The sequence below is a fragment of the Nuphar pumila genome, chromosome 5 (assembly GCF_984573655.1).
Source record: "Nuphar pumila chromosome 5, dmNupPumi1.hap1.1, whole genome shotgun sequence".
NCBI classification, from domain to species: Eukaryota; Viridiplantae; Streptophyta; class Magnoliopsida; order Nymphaeales; family Nymphaeaceae; genus Nuphar; species Nuphar pumila.
Window position 1 is genome coordinate 61,087,571 of NC_143253.1, and position 22,671 is coordinate 61,110,241.

The following is a 22,671-nucleotide window of genomic DNA, read 5'->3' on the forward strand; positions in this document are numbered from 1 at the left end:
TTCCGGCACACCGAACTCCACAAAGAGAGGGATAGAGGGAGAGAGAGATGAGGGAGCGAGATGGGGGTCTGAGTGGAGAGAGAGAGACAGGTGGAGAGGGCTCCCTCTCCACTTCCTTTTATCGGCCAAGACCCCCCCCTTCTCCCATGCCGAGATGGGCGTGGGGTCGTTACGCTCTGCGTAACCCCCCTGCGCCCCCCTTTCTGTTTCTGCTAGGGTTTTATCAGGCAACCCCTATCGGGTTGCCCTTTTTATTTAAAAGGCTGTAACATGGGGCGCGGCTCGGGTCCGAACCCGGGACCCGTACCCCGGCCCCAAAAATCAAAATGGATCCATTAAGTTGGATCCTCGGATAAATATTTAAAACTTAAAAATTTAATTTATTTATTTCTTAAATCGAGGTTTAAATCGATTAATCCTAATTACCCCCTTTATGGGTCCTAGATCCGAAATATGGATCTAGGCCCAAATTGAATTATTTTATAAAATTTTCGGGTTTTACATCTATGAACAGAAGAAGGAGCTTCTTTTAGCATATACATGTTTTCCTTTCGTTCTCCCTCAACGAGCGTCTTCTTCGTGAGTGGATCCTTGACACAGACAAAAGGAGTAAATTTGATGCAAGAATGAATGTCATCAACTAGTTTAGAAACAGAGATGATGTTTTTGACAATATTAAGAGAATGAAAAACCTTGGACAATTTTAGGGAACCATCAGAAAGAGGAATATTCACATTTCCAGTATAAGTTATTGGATGGAGAGCTCCATCTCCAGTTTTAATACTTGCATTTCCATGATAAGGGATGGGTTTCGAAATCTTACCAATGTCGTATGTCACATGTGTTGCAGCTCCAAAATCAATATACGAAGTTCCTTGATCGCCCTGTTTAAAATTTAATCCTGACAAAGCTGATATCAAAAGTTTTTTGACATTTTCTTCATCCCATTGATTTCCTCCAGCTCTTCCCCTGCTTGACGATCCTATCGTATTCATTTTACCTTTGTTTTGCGGGTTGTGCCAACAATTTGCCTTGATATGTCCTTTTTTGTTGCACAAATAACATGTTGGAACATTTTTAAAATTGTGGTTTCCAAAAAGGCTCGGTGTGCTAGGCGTGAGTAACAATTCACGCCCCCCTTGATTATTCCTTATCTGTCCATGTCCTCCTCGGAAGTAACCACGTCTTCTCCCTGAATTTGTCCCTGCAAACAGTACTTCTTGGTTTCCTGAATTGTTGCCTACATCTTCGCCTTTAATGGAAATTTCATATTGTAGTAATTTCGCCTGAAGATCCTCAAAGTTAGGAAGTGAAGGAAGACACAAGAGAGATGTAACCAACATGTGATAATCTGACCCAAGCCCGTTTAGCACTTGTTGAACTTTATCCTTATCAAAAATCATACAACCCACCATAGCCAATTGGTCTGTGATGATCTTCACCTTGTTCATATACTCTGTAACAGTCATGCTCCCCTTTCTTAGGAGCTGAAACTCCCTCTTCAAATACATAATTCTTGCTTCTGAAATTTGTGAATATGTCTTTGCAAGTTGTTCCCACAGCTCCACCGCTAAACACTCATCTGAATACCTACAAGAACCTCTTGTGAAAGAGTAGAGGTAATGTAGGCTACAACAGCCTAATCTCGTTTTCTCCAAGCAGTAAATTTAGGGTTTTGAATCAGCCTGTTAGACGCCTCTCCTTTATCATCCATAACTTCCTGCACAATAAATTCTGGTGGTGCAGAAATCGTTTCATCTAGGTGTCCATAGAGGTCGAGACTCTTAATAAAAGTCAGTATCTGCCTTTTCCAGGTCAAGTAGTTGTTGTTATTCAATTTTTCAGAGATAAGTTGACCTAGAAAACTAGATGGCAGGGTAGGAGAATCCATGAAAACTGAAATTGAAACAAGGAAAATATGGCAAACGAACCTGTCTGACTGCTGCCAAATACTCAAGGATTAACGTCAGATCTAAGATAGATTCTGACGGATGGAATATGAATGCAGGAGAAGTTTGGAAGGAAAACTCAAGCTGGATTGTAACAAAGGTAGAAGGAATAGAACTAGAAGAAAGAATTCAGATATGAATTTGGGTTCAGATCTAAACAAAACGAGAATATTTAAACTGGTGAAAGAAATCACGCCTGGACAAATTTAGGCATCGAGAATCTTCAGATCCAAGACTGATAAAAGAAATCACACACGATCTGATCTAACGATCAAATCTGGAGTCAGATCTGCAGTCACGCAAGATTTGGGTTCAAATCTAAACAAACGAGAATGTTCAAAATTGATAAAAGAAATCACGCCTGGACAGATTCAGGCCTCGGGAGTCTTCAGATCCAAAACTAATAAAGGTAATGACGCACGATCTGATCTAATCGATCAGATCTGGAGTCAGATCTGCAGTCATGCAAGATCTGATTCCAGGATCAAATCTAGAGTTGAACAATGCTCAGATCTGTGAACAGACCTGCAGTCACATAGGGTCTGATCTAATGATCAGATCTGTCCCGATCGAGGGTACAGAAATCTATATTGAGATAAGAGAATAACAAGACCTTAAACAGAAAAATATTGGTGAGAAATAGAAGGACTGGGGAAGGATTCAGATAGTAGAAGAGAGAGGAAGAAGAAAACTGGAAGGCACTACTCACCTGGAACGTCGGTCTCAATGGACACCTTCTTTGGAGACTATTCAATGCACAGAGGCTTGGTGCTCTAATACCATGTTAGAATGGACCATCGTACACGTGAAGTGCAAGAAGGAAGGAGGCAGGATGAAAAAAGGGCTGCGGCAGCAAAGGCAGACTCCTTTCTCTTAGGAGTCGTGCCCTATTCCATGTATGTATTTATATACAAAAAACAGAAAGTGGGTTGGATCAATTATGATTTGGATCCATACCCGAATACATTAAAATTACATATTACATCAGAAACAAAAAACTCGATCCATATTAGAGACCCAACTTCAGTTTTATGATACAGTCTTAATACCATGATCACACGAGCCAACGAGCTATGCTTGCACAATTGCATGAACACTTTGAATCACCAAAAGGTTCTTTCTTTCTCCCATGAGCACATAAAACAAGACAGCACACAATCCTCAAGAGTCAAGAGCAACCTTGCTCTGATACCATGTAAAGAAACAAGAATCTCCCAAGCACACAAAATACGTCTTCCAAGGATCCAAGAGAAGAAGAATAACAAGTGTCCACAAAGGGACACACTACCAAAACCCACACAAGGGGTATTCACAAGAACACTTAAAAATAAATATTTTATTCATCCACTAAAATGCAAGAAGCATACATTTGAAGAGGGGGTGACCCCTATTTATATACATGAGATAAGGGGGAAAAGAAGACTCAAATAGAGCCGTTGGAGCTAGTCCAACTCCAAGATTAGCCTATCTACTTCAAGCTGAACTAGATACAAAAGATAATAAAATAAAAATAAGAAATGGAGAATATATATATATATATATATATATATATATATATATATATATAATATTATATACATATTTACATATGTACATTTTAACAGACTTTGGCTGGGCAGAAGTTTGGCCAAGCGTGCCTGGTTGCTACAAAACACAGTTCTTTGGTGACTCGGCCTGGTTACCTTTATCTACAGGGTACTGATAAGGTTATTTTTGCCATAGGATATTTGTCAGGTTGTTTTGTGAGTCATTTGATTATATTCTACCCAACACTTGGAAAACAAGAGTTAGTTCAGGCTGCCCAAGTCAGAGGTAATCTCTAGCCTAGGTTTAATCTAACATCTTTATTTTCATTACTTGCAGTCGGTTCCTCTGTGTCTTCCCTATCGGGGTTGTATACTACTGCAATGAAGGCTGCTGGAGCAAGTAGGAGAGTTTTCCAACTTATGGATCGTGTTTCCTCTATGCCTAAATCAGGAAATAAGTGTCCATTGGGGTTGGTGAAATTTCTTGTATTTTTCCTTCCTGAACCATAGATTTATTATATCTCTCCTTTGGGTACATTTTATAAAGTTAAAAAATGCACCCAAAGGAGCGATAAAACTGTAACCAGAATTAGTTCCTTAGAATTTGATGTATAATCTTGCAATTGATTATTATGCTTGTAGAGGTCAAGATGGCAATCTGGAAATATATGATGTATGGTTTTCTTATCCTTCTCGTCCCAACCATATGGTACTGCGGGTAATTCTCCTAAACTATAGTTGTATTCTTTACAGAATATTATAATCAATGAAGAGTCCATACTGTTTTCTTATTAGCAATTTTGTGATGTTATTTGTAAGCGACTAAATAATGTGCCAGTATACTGTGAGCCTTTCTCAGGTTAAATTCAAGAGCTATTGGTGAATGACTCAGACCTGCTAATATAGGATTTGTTTTCTAAAAAGAGTTTTGAAATGTTTCTTCTATATAAATGGTGTTCCATCAGCATCACAGCGTCAGCTACTTAACATAGGTGTGTGTTCATGATGAAAAATATTAAAATGACCTTAACATTTAACAAGCACTTGGTGGTTAAGATTGGTTAGTCATTTGAGCTTTCTTCATTTTGCCAACCTAGAATAGTGTAGGTATTATTGAAGTGGCAAGTCTTATTGCAGTACAGAGAAACAGGCAAATCAAAGTTAACTAGAGGATGCATAGATGTTCACAATAACAGATGAATGTTGTAAATACAGAGTGTAGATCATCTCCTTATTTTAACCATGAGTTGTAACAAATGACAATGACAGAAAATAGGCACCAAGGGCATGCTAATCAATTTATTGTTATGAATCAGTTTTATACTCTTACATGATTTCATTTTTTATTGGAGTTTCCAAACGTTCTCTTTCTAGAAAATAGTTCCATTTCTGTGCACTTGGTCAAGAATAGGAACATATTATGGCTGTTAATTCAATACCTGAATGGTTTCATCTAACGTGCACATCCTAATTCCAGGGAATAACACTTAAATTGAGGCCTGGTTCCAAGGTTGCTCTTGTAGGCCCAAGTGGTGGTGGAAAAGTAATTATTGCTGTTAATCTCCTGGAATTAATTATTTTTTCTGTCAATCATATTGGTAGTGGACGCACACTCTTAGTATTGATGAAACTTTGTATGTTTACTGTAGACTACCATTGCAAATTTGATTGAGAGATTTTATGACCCACTTAAGGGAAAGATTTTGTTGAATGGAGTAGCATTGGTAGAAATCTCACACGCGCATCTTCACAATCAGGTAAATTTGGCAACTGATATACATTTAGTAAATAAGACTTTTTATTTTGCTTTTCTTTCCATTGTTGACTTTGATATGCAAATTATGTACATGTTCGTGGGGAGGAATGATATGGTTAGTGTAAAGTCCACTTAAAAAAAAACGAGTCGGACACGTATCCGACACGCGCTAGGCACGTGCCTCGGTTGACCCGCCATTTCGGACCCAGGTTGGACCCGGATCTGCGCCTGAGCTGGATTCAGATCCACGCGCAGCCCGGGACCCGGCTTCTCGAACGATCGAGAAGCCTGTGCCTTTTTAAAAGGCACAGGTGCCTCGGGCGAGGGGCTGACGCCCTCGCCTGTTCTCTCTCCTCCCTACGTTCACCGCCTCCTCCCTCTCGTTCCCTGTGGCCACTGTCACCGGCAAGCGACACCGCCGGCCATCGGACCCTCGGGAGGGAGCAACGACGACTGGAGCCACCGCCTTCCTCCTCTCGCTTTTCGTGGCCGCAGTTGTCGGCAAGCGACGCCGCCTCCACCTTTCGCTCCGACGTCTGCGACGGACGTCCCCCGCCGTCGTCTCCGACGGCCTTGGTCGACGTCCACGCCGCCACCCCTTCCCTTTATTTTCCTCTTTGTCTACCGGCGGCATCGGAGTCTTCGCCGGTAGCTCCCAGGTATGTAAAACCCTCTCTCTCCCTCGTCTCGTCGTGTCGGCAGGGGGCTTCATCCCCCTGCCATTTGCCGTGTCGACAGGGGGGCTTTGCACCCCCCCTGTCTCTGTGTTTGTCGGCGGGGGGGGGGGAGTCCCCTGCCACCTCTCTTGGTTGACAGGGGGCTCCGTCCCCCCTGTCCCTTCTGTGTTGTCGGCAGGGTGGCGGAGCCCCTGCTATCCTTTTCAACTGACAAGGGGCTCCGATCCCCCTGTCCGTTGATGTTGCTGGCAGGGGGGCGGAGCCCCCTGCCATCTTTTTCAGCTGACAGGGGGGCTCCGATCTCCCTGTCCGTTGTTGTTTGCCGGCAGGGGGCTGCCAGAGCCCCCTGCCATCTTTTTCAGCTGACAGGGGGGGCTTTGATCCCCCTGTCCGTTGTTGTTTGTCGGCAGGGGGGCGAAGCCCCCTGCCATCTTTTTCAGCTGACGGGGGGGGGCTCCGATCCCCCTGTCCATTGCTGTTGCCGGCAAGGGGGCGGAGCCCCCTGCCATCTTTTTCAGCTGATAGGGGGGGCTTCGATCCCCCTGTCCATTGCTGTTACCGGCAAGGGGGCGGAGCCCCCTGCCATCTTTTTCAGCTGTCAGGGGGGCTCCGATCCCTCTGTCTGTTGTTGTTTGCCGGCAGGGGGGCGGAGCCCCCTGCCATCTGCCTGGTCGACAGGGGGCTCCGCTCCCCCTGTCTTTCGTCTTGTTTGCCGGCAGGGGGCGGAGCTCCCTGCCACCTGTTTTGTTGTTCGACAGGGACTCTATTTCCCTGTCCCTCTTTAGTGGCCAGGCCCTTGTCTCATCTTTGTCTTGCACACTAACTTTTTACGCTTGCAGGTTGCACGACGGAGTGCACACGTATCCCGTGGCCCGAGACCGTTCGTACTTACGCCCTCAGGCGTTTGGGAACCCGCAACCCTCCAAGGTAGGGGAAAGTTGCGTGAAAGGATTTTGAATGAACAAAACTAAAACTAAAGAAAAAATAATCAAAGAAGAGGACGATTATATATGTATACATATAAGTTATATATGTACGTTCTTTAACTCAAGGACCCGGTTTCGCGATCCTTGTCTTGTTTATTCTCCAGTACTTTACTCTTTGTCTTTTAACTCAAGGACTCGGTTTCGCGATCCTTGTTATGTTTACGTTTTAGCACTTTACTTTCTATCGCTCCGCGCTTTATGCGCCTTGGCTGTTTACGTTTCAGCACTTTACTTTCTGTCACCCCGCACTTTATGCGCCTTGGCTGTTTACGTTTCAACACTTTACTTTTTGTCGCCTCGCGCTTTATGCGCCTTGACTGTTTATGTTTCAACACTTTACTTTTTGTTGCCCCGCGCTTTACGCAGCTTGGCCTTGTGCTTGACCTGCTTGTTTATTCTCTTACTGCTTCACTTCTTGCCTGCGCCATGTAAATTGTGACCATGCTATTGTTTCTATTTCTCAGGTATCTCTAGAGATTGCTGACAACTTTTGAGCTTGTTTTGAGTGCCTCCTTGTTGTCTGTGGCTATGAGCTTAGCCACATCTCTTGGCGATGATATGTGATGCTACGATGAGTAGCATGAGGTGGATAGACCTCATGGTATGCGAAAAAGAATAATTATGGACATCTCACTAAATGGTAATCATGCGTCTTCACGGGCAAGATGCTCGAGTGGGTCGAATAGATCAGGGCATGTAGAGCAAGGCGATGATGAAGAAAAACCCCTCATCGTACTTGTTCGGGATGGTTCATCAAGGGAGAGGATGGATGGTACAAAACCTCTGATGGACAGGCCATTAATGACTATTACGGGCAAGGGTCCGACTTCCCCAGTCATCGGAGGTAGGGGAAATGGCATTACCATAAGTATCCTAGGTGGTAGTCTCCCGACACTTCTGCAGAAGTTCGATGCATCATTGGGCCATGTTTTGCCTTTGGGGACTTACTCTCTTAGCCATTGGTCGTTCCCTTAGGAGCGGACTCAGTCAGTCCTTCGGGGTATAATAAAATACATAGCATAATGGACCCTCGAATGAATCTTGGTTGTTTCTACGTTTTATACATTGTGCATACCCACAATGGCCAGTTAATAATCAGATCACATTATGGCATGCTCACAGTTGTTCTTTGTTCTTGCTTTTGACTGTCTGTTTTACCTTGCTACTTGCGATAGTTAGAAGGTATGCATGATAAGTCTTGTTGTTAGTGCTTACTATTAGATTGTTATCATTGTAATACTAGCTTGCTTGAACTCATGATGATATTCGGGTTAGCTTTGCTATGGTCTTTGCTATTCACCTGCATACTGCCTGTTGCATCAGTTTATATCTGCTTAGATATGAGCATGCTTTAGATTAGTTGATGTTTTTCTTATTCTTTTGTGCACCTACCAGTTTTCAGGAATGACCCCATTTTTTATGGGTGTAGGTGACAGGTAGGCTCTCCTTACAGGTGGTGGTGCAATGCTACATGATCAAAGCCTCACCTCTCTCATCGGCATTCTGGCTACTTCACTTTGGGTTTTGTACTTTTGTTGTTAGGGGTAGATAACTCCCCTTGTTCTGTACAGACTAAACCTTTTTATGGATAAACTTTTTTCTATCTTTTGCTCACTGTTTGGCTTAGTTAGGAAATGAGTTTGTGCTGGGTCTTTTTGCTAATGTGCTCAGAAGAATCGACTTGTGCTTTTATCTATACCTTTGGTATCTTTAAAAATCTTTGCTGCAAACTCTGACTTTCGAAGGTAATTTCATTCAAATCTTCTTGTCTCAAGTCGAACTTCTGGGGCGTTATAGTTAGCCTATGTACCATTGAAAGATATGTTTTTTACATGAAACCAGGTAGTAGCCTACAACTATGCAGCTTTTGCCAACTTTGTCCTATTTGTCATGTTTTAGCATTAATGTACTTGCAAGCGATATCTATTTGGAAATTGCTTACAAGTAGGGATGCGAAATGAACTGAGCAGTTCGTGGCTCAGCCTGGTTTGGCTCGCCATGAATTCGTTCATATTCGGTTTGTGTAGCTGACGAGCATTTCGCGAGCAACTCCTTAACCATAAATGAGTCGAGCATGAACAAAGGGTGCTTGGCTCATTCTAGCTCATGAAAGCTTGTAATGTAACGACCCCAACTCGTACTCATGAAAAAGTGACAATTTTTTTTAAATAAGTGTGGAAACATTTTCAGAGACCCGGAGCCTTACAGTTAAACACAACCACCACTACAAGGGATCTTATACTCATCTTTCAAACCAAACCAAACTTTATTTATTCAGGTTCAGGGGAAACAACAATACATACGGAGTTTTTGTATCCTCACGGTCCCCAAACCGCTAAGCCCAAGATTACCTTTCTGTAGAAGGAACATCAAAGGATCGTTAATTACACTATTTTTTTTATCTTGTTATTAAAATCAATTTCATAAATTTGCAAATTTATATGCAAACATAAACTCGCAAGTCAACATGCGCAACCCTTCACGGTCTACCACCCGTGGCAACAATAGAACAGTGCAATTAAAACCACAATATCAAATATGATCTTTGCAATGCATAAACAAGTAAACTAATGAGCACACCGGCTTAAGGCTTCTACAGCCTATGACGATCCATCTTGATCATCTATGCATTCATATGCAAAAATCTTAAGGAACACATCAATGCATTCTTTTCATATCACATGACTTTCGATGCACAATCATGTATAAAAATTTATAATCATGTTAATTTTATGCTTTCATTCAATGCACATATTCATGTCATATGCATTCTTTCATTAATGAATCATTCTCATTAAACATGTGAGCATGCATGCAATTATGTATATGCAAAATATGTCTATCACATATAGGCACATGAAGTTGATACAAACTTTGCAATTCCATCTTGAATTAAGCATGTCATACTTAAGTTAAACGAGTAAAAACTTCAGGCTTAACCCGCATAACAACAATGTTATTATCATATGCAAAACTAATGCAAATAACAAATCTGGAGGCTAAGTTACATAATTGAACACATTCATTTTATATGTGCACATGCGCTAGGGACAAACTTGAAATAACATATTGCGTATGCAGGTCATATTAAGTCAAAGCATATGAAGCATTTTATTCATTAACATGTAGAAGGGTTTTAAACAATCATACTTAGAAAATTATAGAAATTTTCATACACAACTGAACTTGGTTCCAGATTCTCATAATAATGAGCATCACTGAAAGGTCAAGTAATTAAGTTGACCCTTATGCATGAACTGAGCATACAACCATAAGTGAAAACCTGAATGCTTTACTGCACATGTAACTTCAACGTTTGGGTCAAGAGATGTTGCAAATTCAACCCCTGAAAATCAGCATATACTTGTTATATATGTATTAAAAAAAAAAAATAGACCCCACTTTTTGGGCCTTGCAGCAAGCCGAGTGCCACTCGGTTGGGCTGTCAGTCAGCCCATCATACATGAGTAACAATATATATTATTATTATTTTTTTTTATGGCAGACTGCCCAGCCGAGCCCACTCGGCCGGGCCCTGCAAATCCGATCAGGCCTATCATAAACAGGTCTGACAGGGCTGCACCACCTCGGCCAGGTCTGGCCTTGCTAACCAGCCGAGCAGGGCTCGGTTGATCTGCTGGCCAGTGACCACCCTGCACAGGCCGAGCTTGTGCAGGTCTGTCAGACTATGATAGGCCAGCCGAGCACGCCTCGGCAGGGCTGCCATCGAGCCAAGTAACATCAAATAAAAAGAAAATAACATAGCATGCCAATAGGAGTCTGTAGAAAAGTTTTTAAACATGAACATAAAAATTCTTTTTCTTTTAAATATGCTTAGGTTGAATCAAGCTACAATCATCCCCATAAAGATTGGTATGGGACTATGCATATCTAGCTTGCACAGGTATATGCTTATTCACGAAATTAATAACCCACATATACAAAAAAAAAAATCAGTAACACATGCTACTATATGCCTTTTTTATATTCTCTTGAGCATAAACCTTTAAATACCTTTAACATGCATATGCAATAACAAATGTCAAAACATGAACATGCTATCAACATAAAAAATAATCAGATTTACCTAAATTTATAAGATAATCAACGATGGAAATCGATGACATCATAACGCCAACACATAATAGGCCATTTTAGCATGAAATAAATTCTGTTTTACCCTAAACCAAACATACACAAAAATTTATTCTTGAAAAGTGAATACCACAAACAAACGAATCCATGAAATATACATTCATATCATGATCGAAATCAAGTATACAGATTTACGATCAGATTTACATGAACATGCAAAATCATGTTTAAGAATACATGCGCATCACGGGTTCTATTGCATGCTTTCATGCATCTAGCACTCCATACATGGACCATCAATGAAAAAAGATTTTCATCAAAGTAAGCTTTAAAAGACCGCTTACACAATAATAAAAATTTTGTTTTGACATAGAACAAATATGTACAAAAATTTTATTTTTGAAATAATGAAAAGAGTAAACAATACATCCATAGAGGAAGATCCATGGATCATCCTCCATGTATTTTTGAGAAAACGTTCATATAAACACTTTTTTCATGGATTCTCATCAAATTATTGCATGGAAATCCAATCTATATCAATTTCTCACTTGATTCAAGAGAGAAAACCCATACCATGAATAAAAAATAAAGAAAAACGATGGTAAAAATTGAAAAACGTGGGTAAATGGTTGGAGATGGCCCAAACTCCTCTTCTTCCTCATTTTTCCTCTTTTTTTCCTCACTTTCTCTGTCCTCTTTTTTTTTCCTTCTCTTTCTATTTTCTCTCTCTTTTGTAGAATTTTTATAGGCACCATAGGAGAGGTCGCCCCTGCTTCTCCAGCCCCTTCTAGATGGGCTGGAGAGGGGTCTCTACTTCATTTGAGACTCTTCTTTCCTTTGGTTTTCCAAAAATCTTGGACTCTATAGTTGACTTTTCAAAAGAAAAATCCAATAGGACTCTAAGTCTCTCAAACCTTCTTAGAGTCTTCATAACTTCAATAAAGACTCTATCTAGGAGTCCTAAACAAACATAAAAAATAAATTTCAGAATTAATAAAAATTAATTAATTAATTAATAATTATTTATTAATTAATTAAATATTTTTGAAATTCCAAAGATAGATTAATCACTTTAGGAGTCTTCTTAACTCTAGATAACTTTAATTTAAAACTTTAAACTGAATTTAAAGCTAGATTTTTATTGGGCATGGGTTTGGGTCCGGATCCGAATCTGAATCCAAATCCATATCCAAAAAGAAATTGGATCATGATCTAGATTAAATCCAAATTAAAATGGGTCTTGAATAAAATCCAAATCCATAATAATTCAGATCATATGCATTGGATCCACTCTGATCCAACTTTGGATCCAGTTTGACAAACTGCTCAATTTTTGAAAAAATGTGATTTTTGGGCCAAACGGAACTCGAATTCAGAAAAGTAAAATGTCGTTGCACTTAGAATTTTGAGACGCATCCAACGACATATTACATGAATATCAAATTCTGAATTTTGCCCGAAAATAACTCGAATTTCGCTTGAATTTAAAAGTCAAAAATTAAACTTTTTCTCACATTTTAAGTGGCTCGTTTAGACCTAGTTGATGAGGCTTGGGCCAAGCCCAGACTCAAAAGCATTGGTCTAATATCGAGGTTTAAATATGAAAATACATGATATTACACGTAAGATATAACACATGGAGTTTAAGTGCAATATTTATTACAGAAGGCGGTTTTGTACAGATGGTTAGAGTATGTGAGAGAAATGCCTGAGGTTCAAATCCCATTGCTGAAAACTTCAAATTTCACACAACCACATGAGCCAGACCATGGCTTGGCTCAGCTGACTTGAGCTTGGCTCGTCTAATTACGAGCATGAGCCAAGCCCGAGCTGAGTTAAATAGTAAAAGAGACAAGTCCAAACAAGCTGGGCTCAACTCATTCAGCTCTTTTACCAGCCCTGCGTACAAGTACATGCAATTGAAGAGTAGGGACTTCTAGACATTAACTCTGCATAATAATTAAGGAGGAACAGCTTTAAGGTCCTGTTGTTTTTTGTGCATACATTTGCTTGTAAAGGCTTGGTCTTGAGAAAAGGGCTAGTTGTTTTTGTCCCATTGTGGGTAGTTTATCTATTTACCAGAATCAGGAAGTAAAGAAATTCCAGAAGTCCAAAAAATAAGAAAAACAAGTTACACAGTTCCTATTTGCAGAACACGTAAATAAACATATGGTGGAAAGCTTGAAACTTTTTCAATTTGGCATGCATTTCTTTATGAGCAGAGGCATGTGTGATCCAATTGGCAAATTCCTATTGTATAAGCAATAGGGAATGGGCTTGTGGATCTCATGGAATGAATTCCATATCAATCGCACCAAATGGCAGCTGAGAGGACTGTCGGAGAACTAAAGGCAGTGTCCAAAGGTGGGCATCAATGTGGTAGTTGTAATTTGTAAATTACCACCTCCCAATGTTCTGTGGAACTGTATTTGGTTCATCCGGGAGAGCTTGCTTTCCTGACCATATTCAATGATACACTGAGAAGTTCTGCCTATTCCTTTGTACCATGTTGTATCTTGAATCACTGCAAGTTTGACATGGCTGTTAAAAACTGAGACATTTCCGTCCACACCATATTAAATCATGCATACCTATATGAAGGTATAGTCTATACCTATATACATTTTATGCTGCACTTAGTGGCTGTTAAAGCATGTAAAGACATTCGTGTTTGCTCATCCACTGTGAGTGCTCCATTGTGTTTATATCTGAATAATTGAACATTTTCAAATTTTCAAGGAAATATTTTTCTTTAAATCAAAGGTACGCCACAAAAAAATGTGAACTTTTCTTGATGGGGCTTGTTTTATGCCATTTGAGGCTGGTTAACAGTTACCATCCATATATATCTTATTCAGGCTTACTGTGTTTCTTATTCTTAAGGGTATTTTATCATACCAAATATACTGCATCAAACTATATACTAATTGAAAAATAATCTGGAAGTATGCATTTGATTTCATTGAAACTTACAATATTGATTGAGAGATTTCAGAAGCATGTGCTTATTCTCCTCCTTTAAATTGTGCAGGTCAGCATAGTGAGCCAAGAACCAGTGCTCTTCAATTGTTCTATTGAAGAAAACATAGCATATGGACTTAATGGAAAAGCTTCCAGTAGTGAAATTGAAAATGCAGCTGTAATGTTTGACGCTTCTTGCCATTATCTTCCATCTTTCATCTAGTTTTTTTTTTCTGACATCATGTTGATTGCAGAAATTGGCCAATGCACATGAGTTTATATCAAAGTTCCCTGAAAAATACAAAACCTATGTTGGGGAACGTGGTGTGAGATTATCAGGAGGCCAGAAGCAGAGAATAGCAATAGCAAGAGCATTGCTAATGAACCCAAAGATACTCCTATTGGATGAGGCAACAAGTGCACTGGATGCTGAGAGTGAGTTCCTGGTTCAGGTGAGTTGAGCTAAAAGTTCTTACCATATAAATCATAGAATAAAACTAACTAAGATCAACACGCAATCTTACTGTGTAACCATTATTTTGCTGCTGATTCGGTGAACTTGGCAGAATTTTCCAAATTTGAGCTTCATTCTAGATTGATAGAAACACGTGTGTTGATGGAAAGGGCAGAATTGTGGTTGCAATTCAGTGACTCCATCCATTTACTGATTCTTATTGTACCCTAAATTAGCTGTTGTGATAGTGTGCACTATGAACCAGCAAATGACACCATTCTCCAAATCTTTACAAGTCAGGTTTGGCACTCCATGTAATAAAGCAGGAAGTCCTACACGGTCATTGTGTGTAACTATAGAAGCTTGAATAGGTACTGCTAGCATTTATCAGGTTATCTCGGAAAACAGAAATATGTTTTGTGATACCCAGGTATGAAGACCCAGAAACCAACTGAGTCTCAGCTAACTCCATCTGTGAGAATCACCTCATTAGTGCATTCTCTTTGTATACTAGAACGTTCTCATTGGAATCGTCAATATGCTTTTGTTGTCGGCTGTAGGATGCTATGGATTCTTTGATGAATGGAAGAACTGTACTTGTGATAGCACACAGGCTTTCAACTGTAAAAAGTGCAAATACAGTTGCTGTTGTATCCGATGGTGAGGTAGTCGAAAGCGGCACACATGATCAGCTCCTTAGCAAAAATGGCATCTACACTGCATTGGTGAGGAGGCAATTACAAGGACCTAATACAGTTTTTTCATAAAGAATATGTATCTATAAGATATGACCATGCTGCGGCTTTTGAGGTATGGCAGGAGATCAGATTCTATGTTAAAGCAGTGGATGCCTTGTAATTTAGTGATTCTGATTCTTATTGGTTCTGCTAATTGCAATTAAACTCATCTCAAAATCTGATAATGGTCTATATTTTGTGCAGGATTAGTAGGGCATCAAAGCTGATATATACCACTGGATGAAAGTTCAATCTGTCACCTGGTATAATAAGATAGTCATGTCAGTTGTTCTTTTCAAGTGGATTTATGGACCTTTGTCATTTTCAGTAATTGGAAATAAGCGGTCCAAGAAGCTTTGGATGGGATCATGCATGAATATGCCAACTCTGTCAAATGCAGTTTCTTTTTTTGTTATTTAACGAGGGGAAACCTTGATTTAGGTGGTGCGGCTCGGGAGGGATTGATGTTCTGCCGTATAGCCCACCCTTTATGAGCTTCATGTGTAAGTTTTATCATGCAGTGATCTTTTCAGGAATCCAAGTTTTTGGTTTTTTAGGTTGGTAAATAAATTAGTATGAAACAAAAGTGCAGATAATTATCTAGCATTTTGGAGGAATGAGTCAAGTATGATAGCTTGGACCAGTGAGTTGCACCATCCTTGAGGCTCAATTTGAGAGCTGATAGCTGGGATGGGAGTTGAGTGTTTGGGTTTAAATTAGATCAAACTACTGCACTTAGCGTATGACCCGATCCCAACCTGTACCTGATCTGGTAGGGTCAAGGTTTGGTAAGTGGTAACAAAGGGGGTCAATTAAAATTCCGAGTTGGACTTGTGAGGTCTGATTAACATATGGCCGGGTGTGGTTTATGAAATTTCATATGAAACCAGGGTCCGACCCATTGACACCCCTAATTGCACTGGAGGTGAGAGTCTCCTTTTTAAGGTAGAGTTTTTTCCACATTCATCCCTGCCTTGTTGGCCATGCCTAAATCCATCTCTGCCTTATTGCTAATTCTAGAAACACCCTTGCCTTGTGTTTAACACGGCCATAATAGTCCATGGGGTTAACCGGCATCAGTAACTTTGACTGAAAACGTCAAGGGCCAGCTAGATAACGGTTTTACCCAATGTTCACCACCGTGATTCAGCCGTATCGGGCCAATACTGATACTCAACTCAATCGTTCTGTATCAACCCAAAAATAATAAAAAAATATTGTGTGTCAGTCATAACGTGACATGTGTTAAAACTATTAAAAGAATATAAAAAATTTATTTTTTAGTATTTTTTACATTTTATTAAAAATTAGCCGATTCAGGGGTGAAGCGTATTGAATTTCTGCCTATCGGCCGATACGCACCGATATTGATAACATTACCTTTAACCGAAGGATCTTTTCGGGTAAAGGCAATAATGCAAGCCTGAATTTGGATAACCCATTGAAAATGGATGGGTTGATTTGCGTTAATCCACTTTACATAAAGAGTTTGTTTTACTCTTATATTGTTAATTTTTAACATTTTCCATTTTCAGTTTCACGTTAATTTACTAAAATGATGGGGCATGAATGCCAACAATTAGGATTTGTTTGGATTTTTAACCGAATCCAAATCCGAGACTGTGGTCAGTTTTGGTAAAGAAATAAGCAACCGATTAACATTTGGATCCAAATTTAGTTTGCGTTTTACATCCAACTCCCAGTTCAAACCAAATCTGAATCTGTCGGACATGTGAATCCAATTACATTTTAAAATGTAACCAATTAGCAGATTCGGACTGGCTATCAGATTTGGTAATACCTCCAATCTGGGTCTAGTAGGGATGCACACAAGCCGAGCTTTAACAAGATATAATTAAAAAAAAAATCAGATGAAGAATTTGATCACCTGACCTCTTTAACTAAGTGAACAAGCACGTCTCATGACTATTACCACTCAAAAAATTGTATACATACTAGAAATTCTCAGCGAAAAAAGATGCAAAAGATATTCAAACCCAACACATTATGAAGAAAGACTAATTCCCTACCCATTACAAAAAAACTGGACTTATAAACTTATTTGTAAACATTATATATATTGTATTCTCAACGAATCGAGCCTTGTTAAAGCTCGACAGGCCATTCAAGCTCTGCTCGACAGCTCGTTCGAGCTTCATACACCGGTTCAAGCTCAGCTCATTTACAAAGCGGGCGAGCCCGAGCCGGTGTGCATCCCTAGGGTCTAGTACATTACTGGAGTTGGATTCATCCATTTGGACTTTAAATTCAACCCATTATTTTTGTTGATCTAAATCTGGAGCTGAACTAAATTGTCTTTTTTCCTTTTTTAATGAAAAATGATTGTTTTCAACTATGTTTTTTATGCAAGTAATGTGATTGTTTAGCAAGCAAGCCATGGTCTGGCCTGTACTGGATCCTTTTAGACTCCTGCCAGGCCCAACGATCCATTTCGTCAATGAAATGAAACTTCAATTTCATAAATCAAGAGTTAATAACATGATGTAGGTGTACATACATCGCTCTATGCATGTAAGCAAGGTTCAACGTATACCATTGTTATAGATTAAGAAAATTTTGAAATATTTGGTACAAGCCCACAATGAGCATCAGATTCACATAATAGATTCACTAATATTAGAACTCAGTATGCCATTGTTCCTGTTGAGATATTTGGTACAAGGCAGCAATTGGTAGCAAACTCAAGTAATAGACTCATGCTTATTGAAACACATTGTTCGTAGAGGTTCTGGTTTTGGTAATAAATAAGGACCAAATAAGGAATTCGGGTCAGATCCATAGGATCCGATTAGTATACGGAGACCGGCATTCACGTTACACTTCATGTATTGCGAATGTGCCAATGCAATTTCAGAAGTATTTATCAGAGTGATAGTGTCTTGTCCCAGTTTGAGTAATGCTGTAAACTATGGAATTGAATGCCTTATCCATATTGGTAGGGTAAATGTGCAGTCTCGATCCTTACGCCTTTAATCAGTGAACATTGTAAGGTAGTGGCCACAAGAGGACAGTTGGGAGGCCACCCCTACGGTCACTCTCTCCCAATGGTTATAAATACATATAACTGTTAAGGATCAACACAGTTAAACTAATTTAATCAGATACATGTACGAATATCAGGGATTTCTCCTAGAAATGTGTTTCAAAAACCAAACCCTTACAAGTATACAAGAAGGGCTTTATTGAGCCAAGAAAGCACAGGGGTGTGAACATACAATGTGTGTGAAAGCTTTACCATCCTTGGTGATTTAGAGCGTAACAGCGCACGCTTTAGCCCACTGAATCTGTACTTTTGCATCTTCAGTTATCTGCATTGGTATCAGAGCGGATTCAGCAGATCTTTGTCGGTGCTCGAAGTAGTTCGTGTTAGTTCAAATAGGTGACAAAAAGGATTTAAGGAAATGGAGAGCTCAAGCCTACATGCACGTTCTTAAGATCGCTATCTTTAGAACTTGAATCGCCCCACTCCCGAAATTCCGAAGATGCGAAAAAGGGGTTTGTTGCGACTGAGTTCTCACGATACAATTAGGCTTGAACCTCAGAGAGTCACTGCTTCGCAAGAACAGATGACCTCTCCCCACACTTGAACTCTGTAAGCCAAATCAAGAAAGAAAGAAAGGAGAAAACTGGAGAGTCAGAAATTCGTGTCTCAAAAGATGAGAAAACGAAGAGATTTATAGACTTCTAATAAGGCCAAAATGTTTTGCTATAAATGAGATTAAATGTCATAAATCTGACTATTTGAAAAGGTCCCTTAACGATCACTCACCTTTAACTGTAGATTAAAGGCCTTCAAAACTGTCTAACAACCACAATGCACCATAAATGCAATATAAATGCAATTAAAACCTTTCAAATTGTCAGACATCTCAAAACCGAAAAGACAAAATGGACATTTGCGCCTCATATGCACCTCACACCGCTGCGAATGTGCGAAGTGCAAAGTGCGTCGTCAAAATGCCACATTGCGCCTCAAGCGTATACACGCGCGTACGCGTGTGCGCGAACGACACATTTGTTGCTGCACGATGCGCAGCAACGTCCGCAAGCCACCTAAAGACTCAAGGCTTACCAAAGTAAAAAATATATAACAAACCCTCTATTTAAACCACTTGAAAAACTTTTCTCTCTTAGATATGGGACTAAACTTTTTCAAAGCACTTTTGGTGGGAAACAAAACTTAAAAGGATTTTATATTTTAAAACTTTTCTAACAATCCCCCACTAGTTTTAAAATGTACTTGGCTTACATAGAAACTTATGCATCAGTGAGAGTGTATGTAAGACTTGAACCCCCACTTATTGAAAGAAAACCTAAATTAACCAAGGTGCTAAGTGGACTTACCTTGAACTTAGCTTCTTATATTGTTAACGAGTTTTCAATCATACATATGTTTCTAAAAAGTTCAATCGTGTGGATTTCATGTTGGCACATTTTGAGCCTTGTGCTTCCCTGGATTAATGAGTGCTCTAGAGAATTGTCAAATCTCATAAGAAGCGGCTCACACTTCTACACTCACATAGGTGAGTTTGTCTAGGTGTACTGTAACACACACCCTAGCCTTAAGGCCTACAAACTCATTAAGAGCTATTAGCTCAACCCTCACATTAGTTACAGCTCATGAGCAAACATCAGTAATGAGTTCACATAAATATGCTCAATATCTGTCAATCACCAATTCGTTTCCCATCGAACCTAGGCATGTGGGATCTCCAACGCTCTAGGTTGGGTATCCTTAGGTGATGACTTAATTGGCTTAATTTTCATTCTTCTCGATGTTTTATTGATGACATTTCTCGAAAGGCCTTTCGTAAATGGGTCTGCCAAATTTTGACATGACTTCACATATTTCAATGATATAATATTATCATCAATCATTTGTCTTATAAAACTGTGTCTTTGACTAATATGTCTAGACTTCCCATTGTATTTCATATTACCTATTTTACATATAGCTGATTGGCTATCACAAAACATTGAAATAGCAGGTATAGGCTTCTCACCTAGTGGAATATTCACTAGCATATTTTTAAGCCATTCAGCTTCTCTACAAGCAGATGCCAAAGCAATAAACTCAGATTCCATTGTAGATTGAGTTATACAGGTTTGTTTCTTAGACTCCCATGCAACTAATCCTCCACCAAGGGTAAAAACCCAATCAGTCGTAGACTTGGAATCTTCAAAGTCGGTATTCCAACTTGCATCACTATACCCTTCAATAATAGCAGAAAACTCGGTATAGTGGATTATGTAGTCTAATGTATGCTTAAGATATCTAAGAATCTTGTTCACTGCATTCCAATGTTGATGACCAAGATTATTAGTATATCTACACACTTTACTCATTGCATAGGCAATATCAGGCCTTGTGCAATTCATTGTATACATAAGACTACCTACAATACTGACATATTTTGATTGTTGAATACTTGCACCAACATTTGGAGTCAATTTCATATTTGGATCATATGGTGTGCATGCCAATGAACTATTAATATATCCATATTTTATAAGAATTTTCTCAATATAATGTGATTGACATAATGCAAAGCCATTATCATTTCTTATAATTTTGATTTCTAAAATAACATCTGCAACACCCAAATCTTTCATACAAAATATGAAAGATAAAAAATTTTTTGTTTGATTTATGCATTCACTATTGGAACCCAAAAGCATATCATCAACATATAAACAGATAATAATAATTGAGTTACAATCTACTTTACTGTAGACACACTTATCAGCATCATGTATTTTAAAACCATTATGTACCAAAGAACTATAAAATTTTTTATGCCATTACTTAGGGGCTTGCTTTAATCCATATAAGGATTTCTCAAGTTTGCAAACTTTGCGCTCTTGCCCTAGCACTACAAAACCTTCAGGTTGCTCCATATATATCTCTTCATCTAATTCTTCATTCAAAAAGGTTGTTTCCACATCCATTTGATGGATTTGAAGCTTATATATGGCAGTCATGGCAATTAAAATTCTAATAGTAGATATTCTGGTTACAGGAGCAAAAGTATCAAAATAATCAATACCTTCTTTTTGTTTAAAACCTTTTGCAACCAAACGAGCTTTAAATTTATTGATTGTACCATCAGCTTTTAATTTCTTTTTGAAAATCCATTTGCAGCCAATAGTTTTGCAACCAACAGGTAAATTGACTAATTTTCAAACATTATTAGACATAATTGATTCAATTTCATCATTTACAACTTCTCTCCAAAAGACAACATCTTGAGAAGACATTGCCTCTCAAAAGGACACAGAATCATTCTCAATCAGAAATATATAAAAGTCAGAACCAAAGTTAGTTGGTTTTCTAATTCATTTACTGTGTCTAACTTCAGTTTCTGGTTCAGCAGTACAATCATCAGAATATTCAATCATGTTATTAACAGGATGTTCATCTACTATAATATGGCTGCCATCAAGAAGAGAATCAAATGCATTTTTATGTTCTATGAAAGATGCATCTCTAGATTCTACAATAACATCATTAACAATGTCCAGAAATCTATATGCTTTACTATGTTCAACATACCCAACAAATGCACATTTAAATGTTTTAGGTTCAACCTTCTTTCTTTTATTTTATGGAATTTTAACACATGCTAAACAACCCCAAACACGAAAATAACTAATATTAGGTTTCTTACCAAAACATAATTCATAAGGTGATTTTTCAGATTTGGAATAAGGAACTCGGTTAAGAATATAACAAGCAGAAAATATAGCCTCTCCCCATAAGTTGGAATGCAAACCTGTATTAAGAAGCATAGCATTCATCATTTCTACAAGTGTTATGTTTTTCCTTTCTGCTACTCCATTCTGTTTAGGAGTTCTAGGAGCTGATGTTTGATGGATAATACTATTATCTCCAAAGAATTTATCAAATTCTTCACCTAAGTATTCACCTCCTCTATCTGTTCTTAAATGTACAATCTTTGTTTTAAATCTATTTTGTACTTTAGCAAAATAAAGGAGAAATTTTGAAAATGCTTCAGATTTATGTTTCATCAAATAAACATAACAGAATTTTGAATAGTCATCTATAAAAGTAATAAAGTACCTATTGCCGCCACGACTCAAAACATTATCCATCGTACATACATTAGAATGCACTAATTCAAGCAATTTATAATTCTTTTCTACACTGGAAAATGGGAGTTTAGTTAGCTTGGTTTGAATGCATGTCTCACACTTATGATTATGTTCTATTCTAACATGACAAGGAAGAAGACCAAAGTTATTCATATTATGAATGCAACAAGAATTTATATGTCCTAATTGTGAATGCCAAAGAAAACAGAAGTCAACCATATAAACAGAAGTAGTTGTTTCATTTATGCTCATCTTTAACATACCACCAATGGCAAACCCTTTTCCTACAAAGATTTTTCCTTTGGTCACAGTTACAATCTCAGACTCAATAACAATCTTAAAACCATTTCGTGACAATAGATCTGCAGAGATTAAATTTTTTCGAACTTCTGA

At 38.8% G+C, this 22,671-nt stretch overlaps 1 protein-coding gene across 5 annotated transcripts in view; it reads left to right on the plus strand.

The window, feature by feature from the left end:
- The window catches only part of ABCB27 (transporter associated with antigen processing protein 2), a 270,112-nt gene extending 254,382 nt beyond the window's left edge, over window positions 1–15,730 (plus strand). For 2 of the 5 annotated variants that reach the window (XM_090006175.1, XM_090006176.1), the window contains exons 11-18: window positions 3,813–3,945; window positions 4,118–4,193; window positions 4,953–5,018; window positions 5,125–5,232; window positions 14,024–14,131; window positions 14,208–14,405; window positions 14,968–15,217; window positions 15,349–15,730. In XM_090006175.1, coding sequence (XP_089862301.1) covers window positions 3,813–3,945; window positions 4,118–4,193; window positions 4,953–5,018; window positions 5,125–5,232; window positions 14,024–14,131; window positions 14,208–14,405; window positions 14,968–15,174 — 896 coding nt within the window. In that variant the 3' untranslated portion in view covers window positions 15,175–15,217; window positions 15,349–15,730. Of the gene's footprint in view, window positions 1–3,812; window positions 3,946–4,117; window positions 4,194–4,952; window positions 5,019–5,124; window positions 5,233–6,747; window positions 6,836–8,323; window positions 8,439–14,023; window positions 14,132–14,207; window positions 14,406–14,967; window positions 15,218–15,348 lie in introns of those variants that run through there. The other 3 variants (XR_016431918.1, XR_016431917.1, XM_090006177.1) reach the window with 3 other exon arrangements.
- Window positions 15,731–22,671: the final 6,941 nt, after the last annotated feature.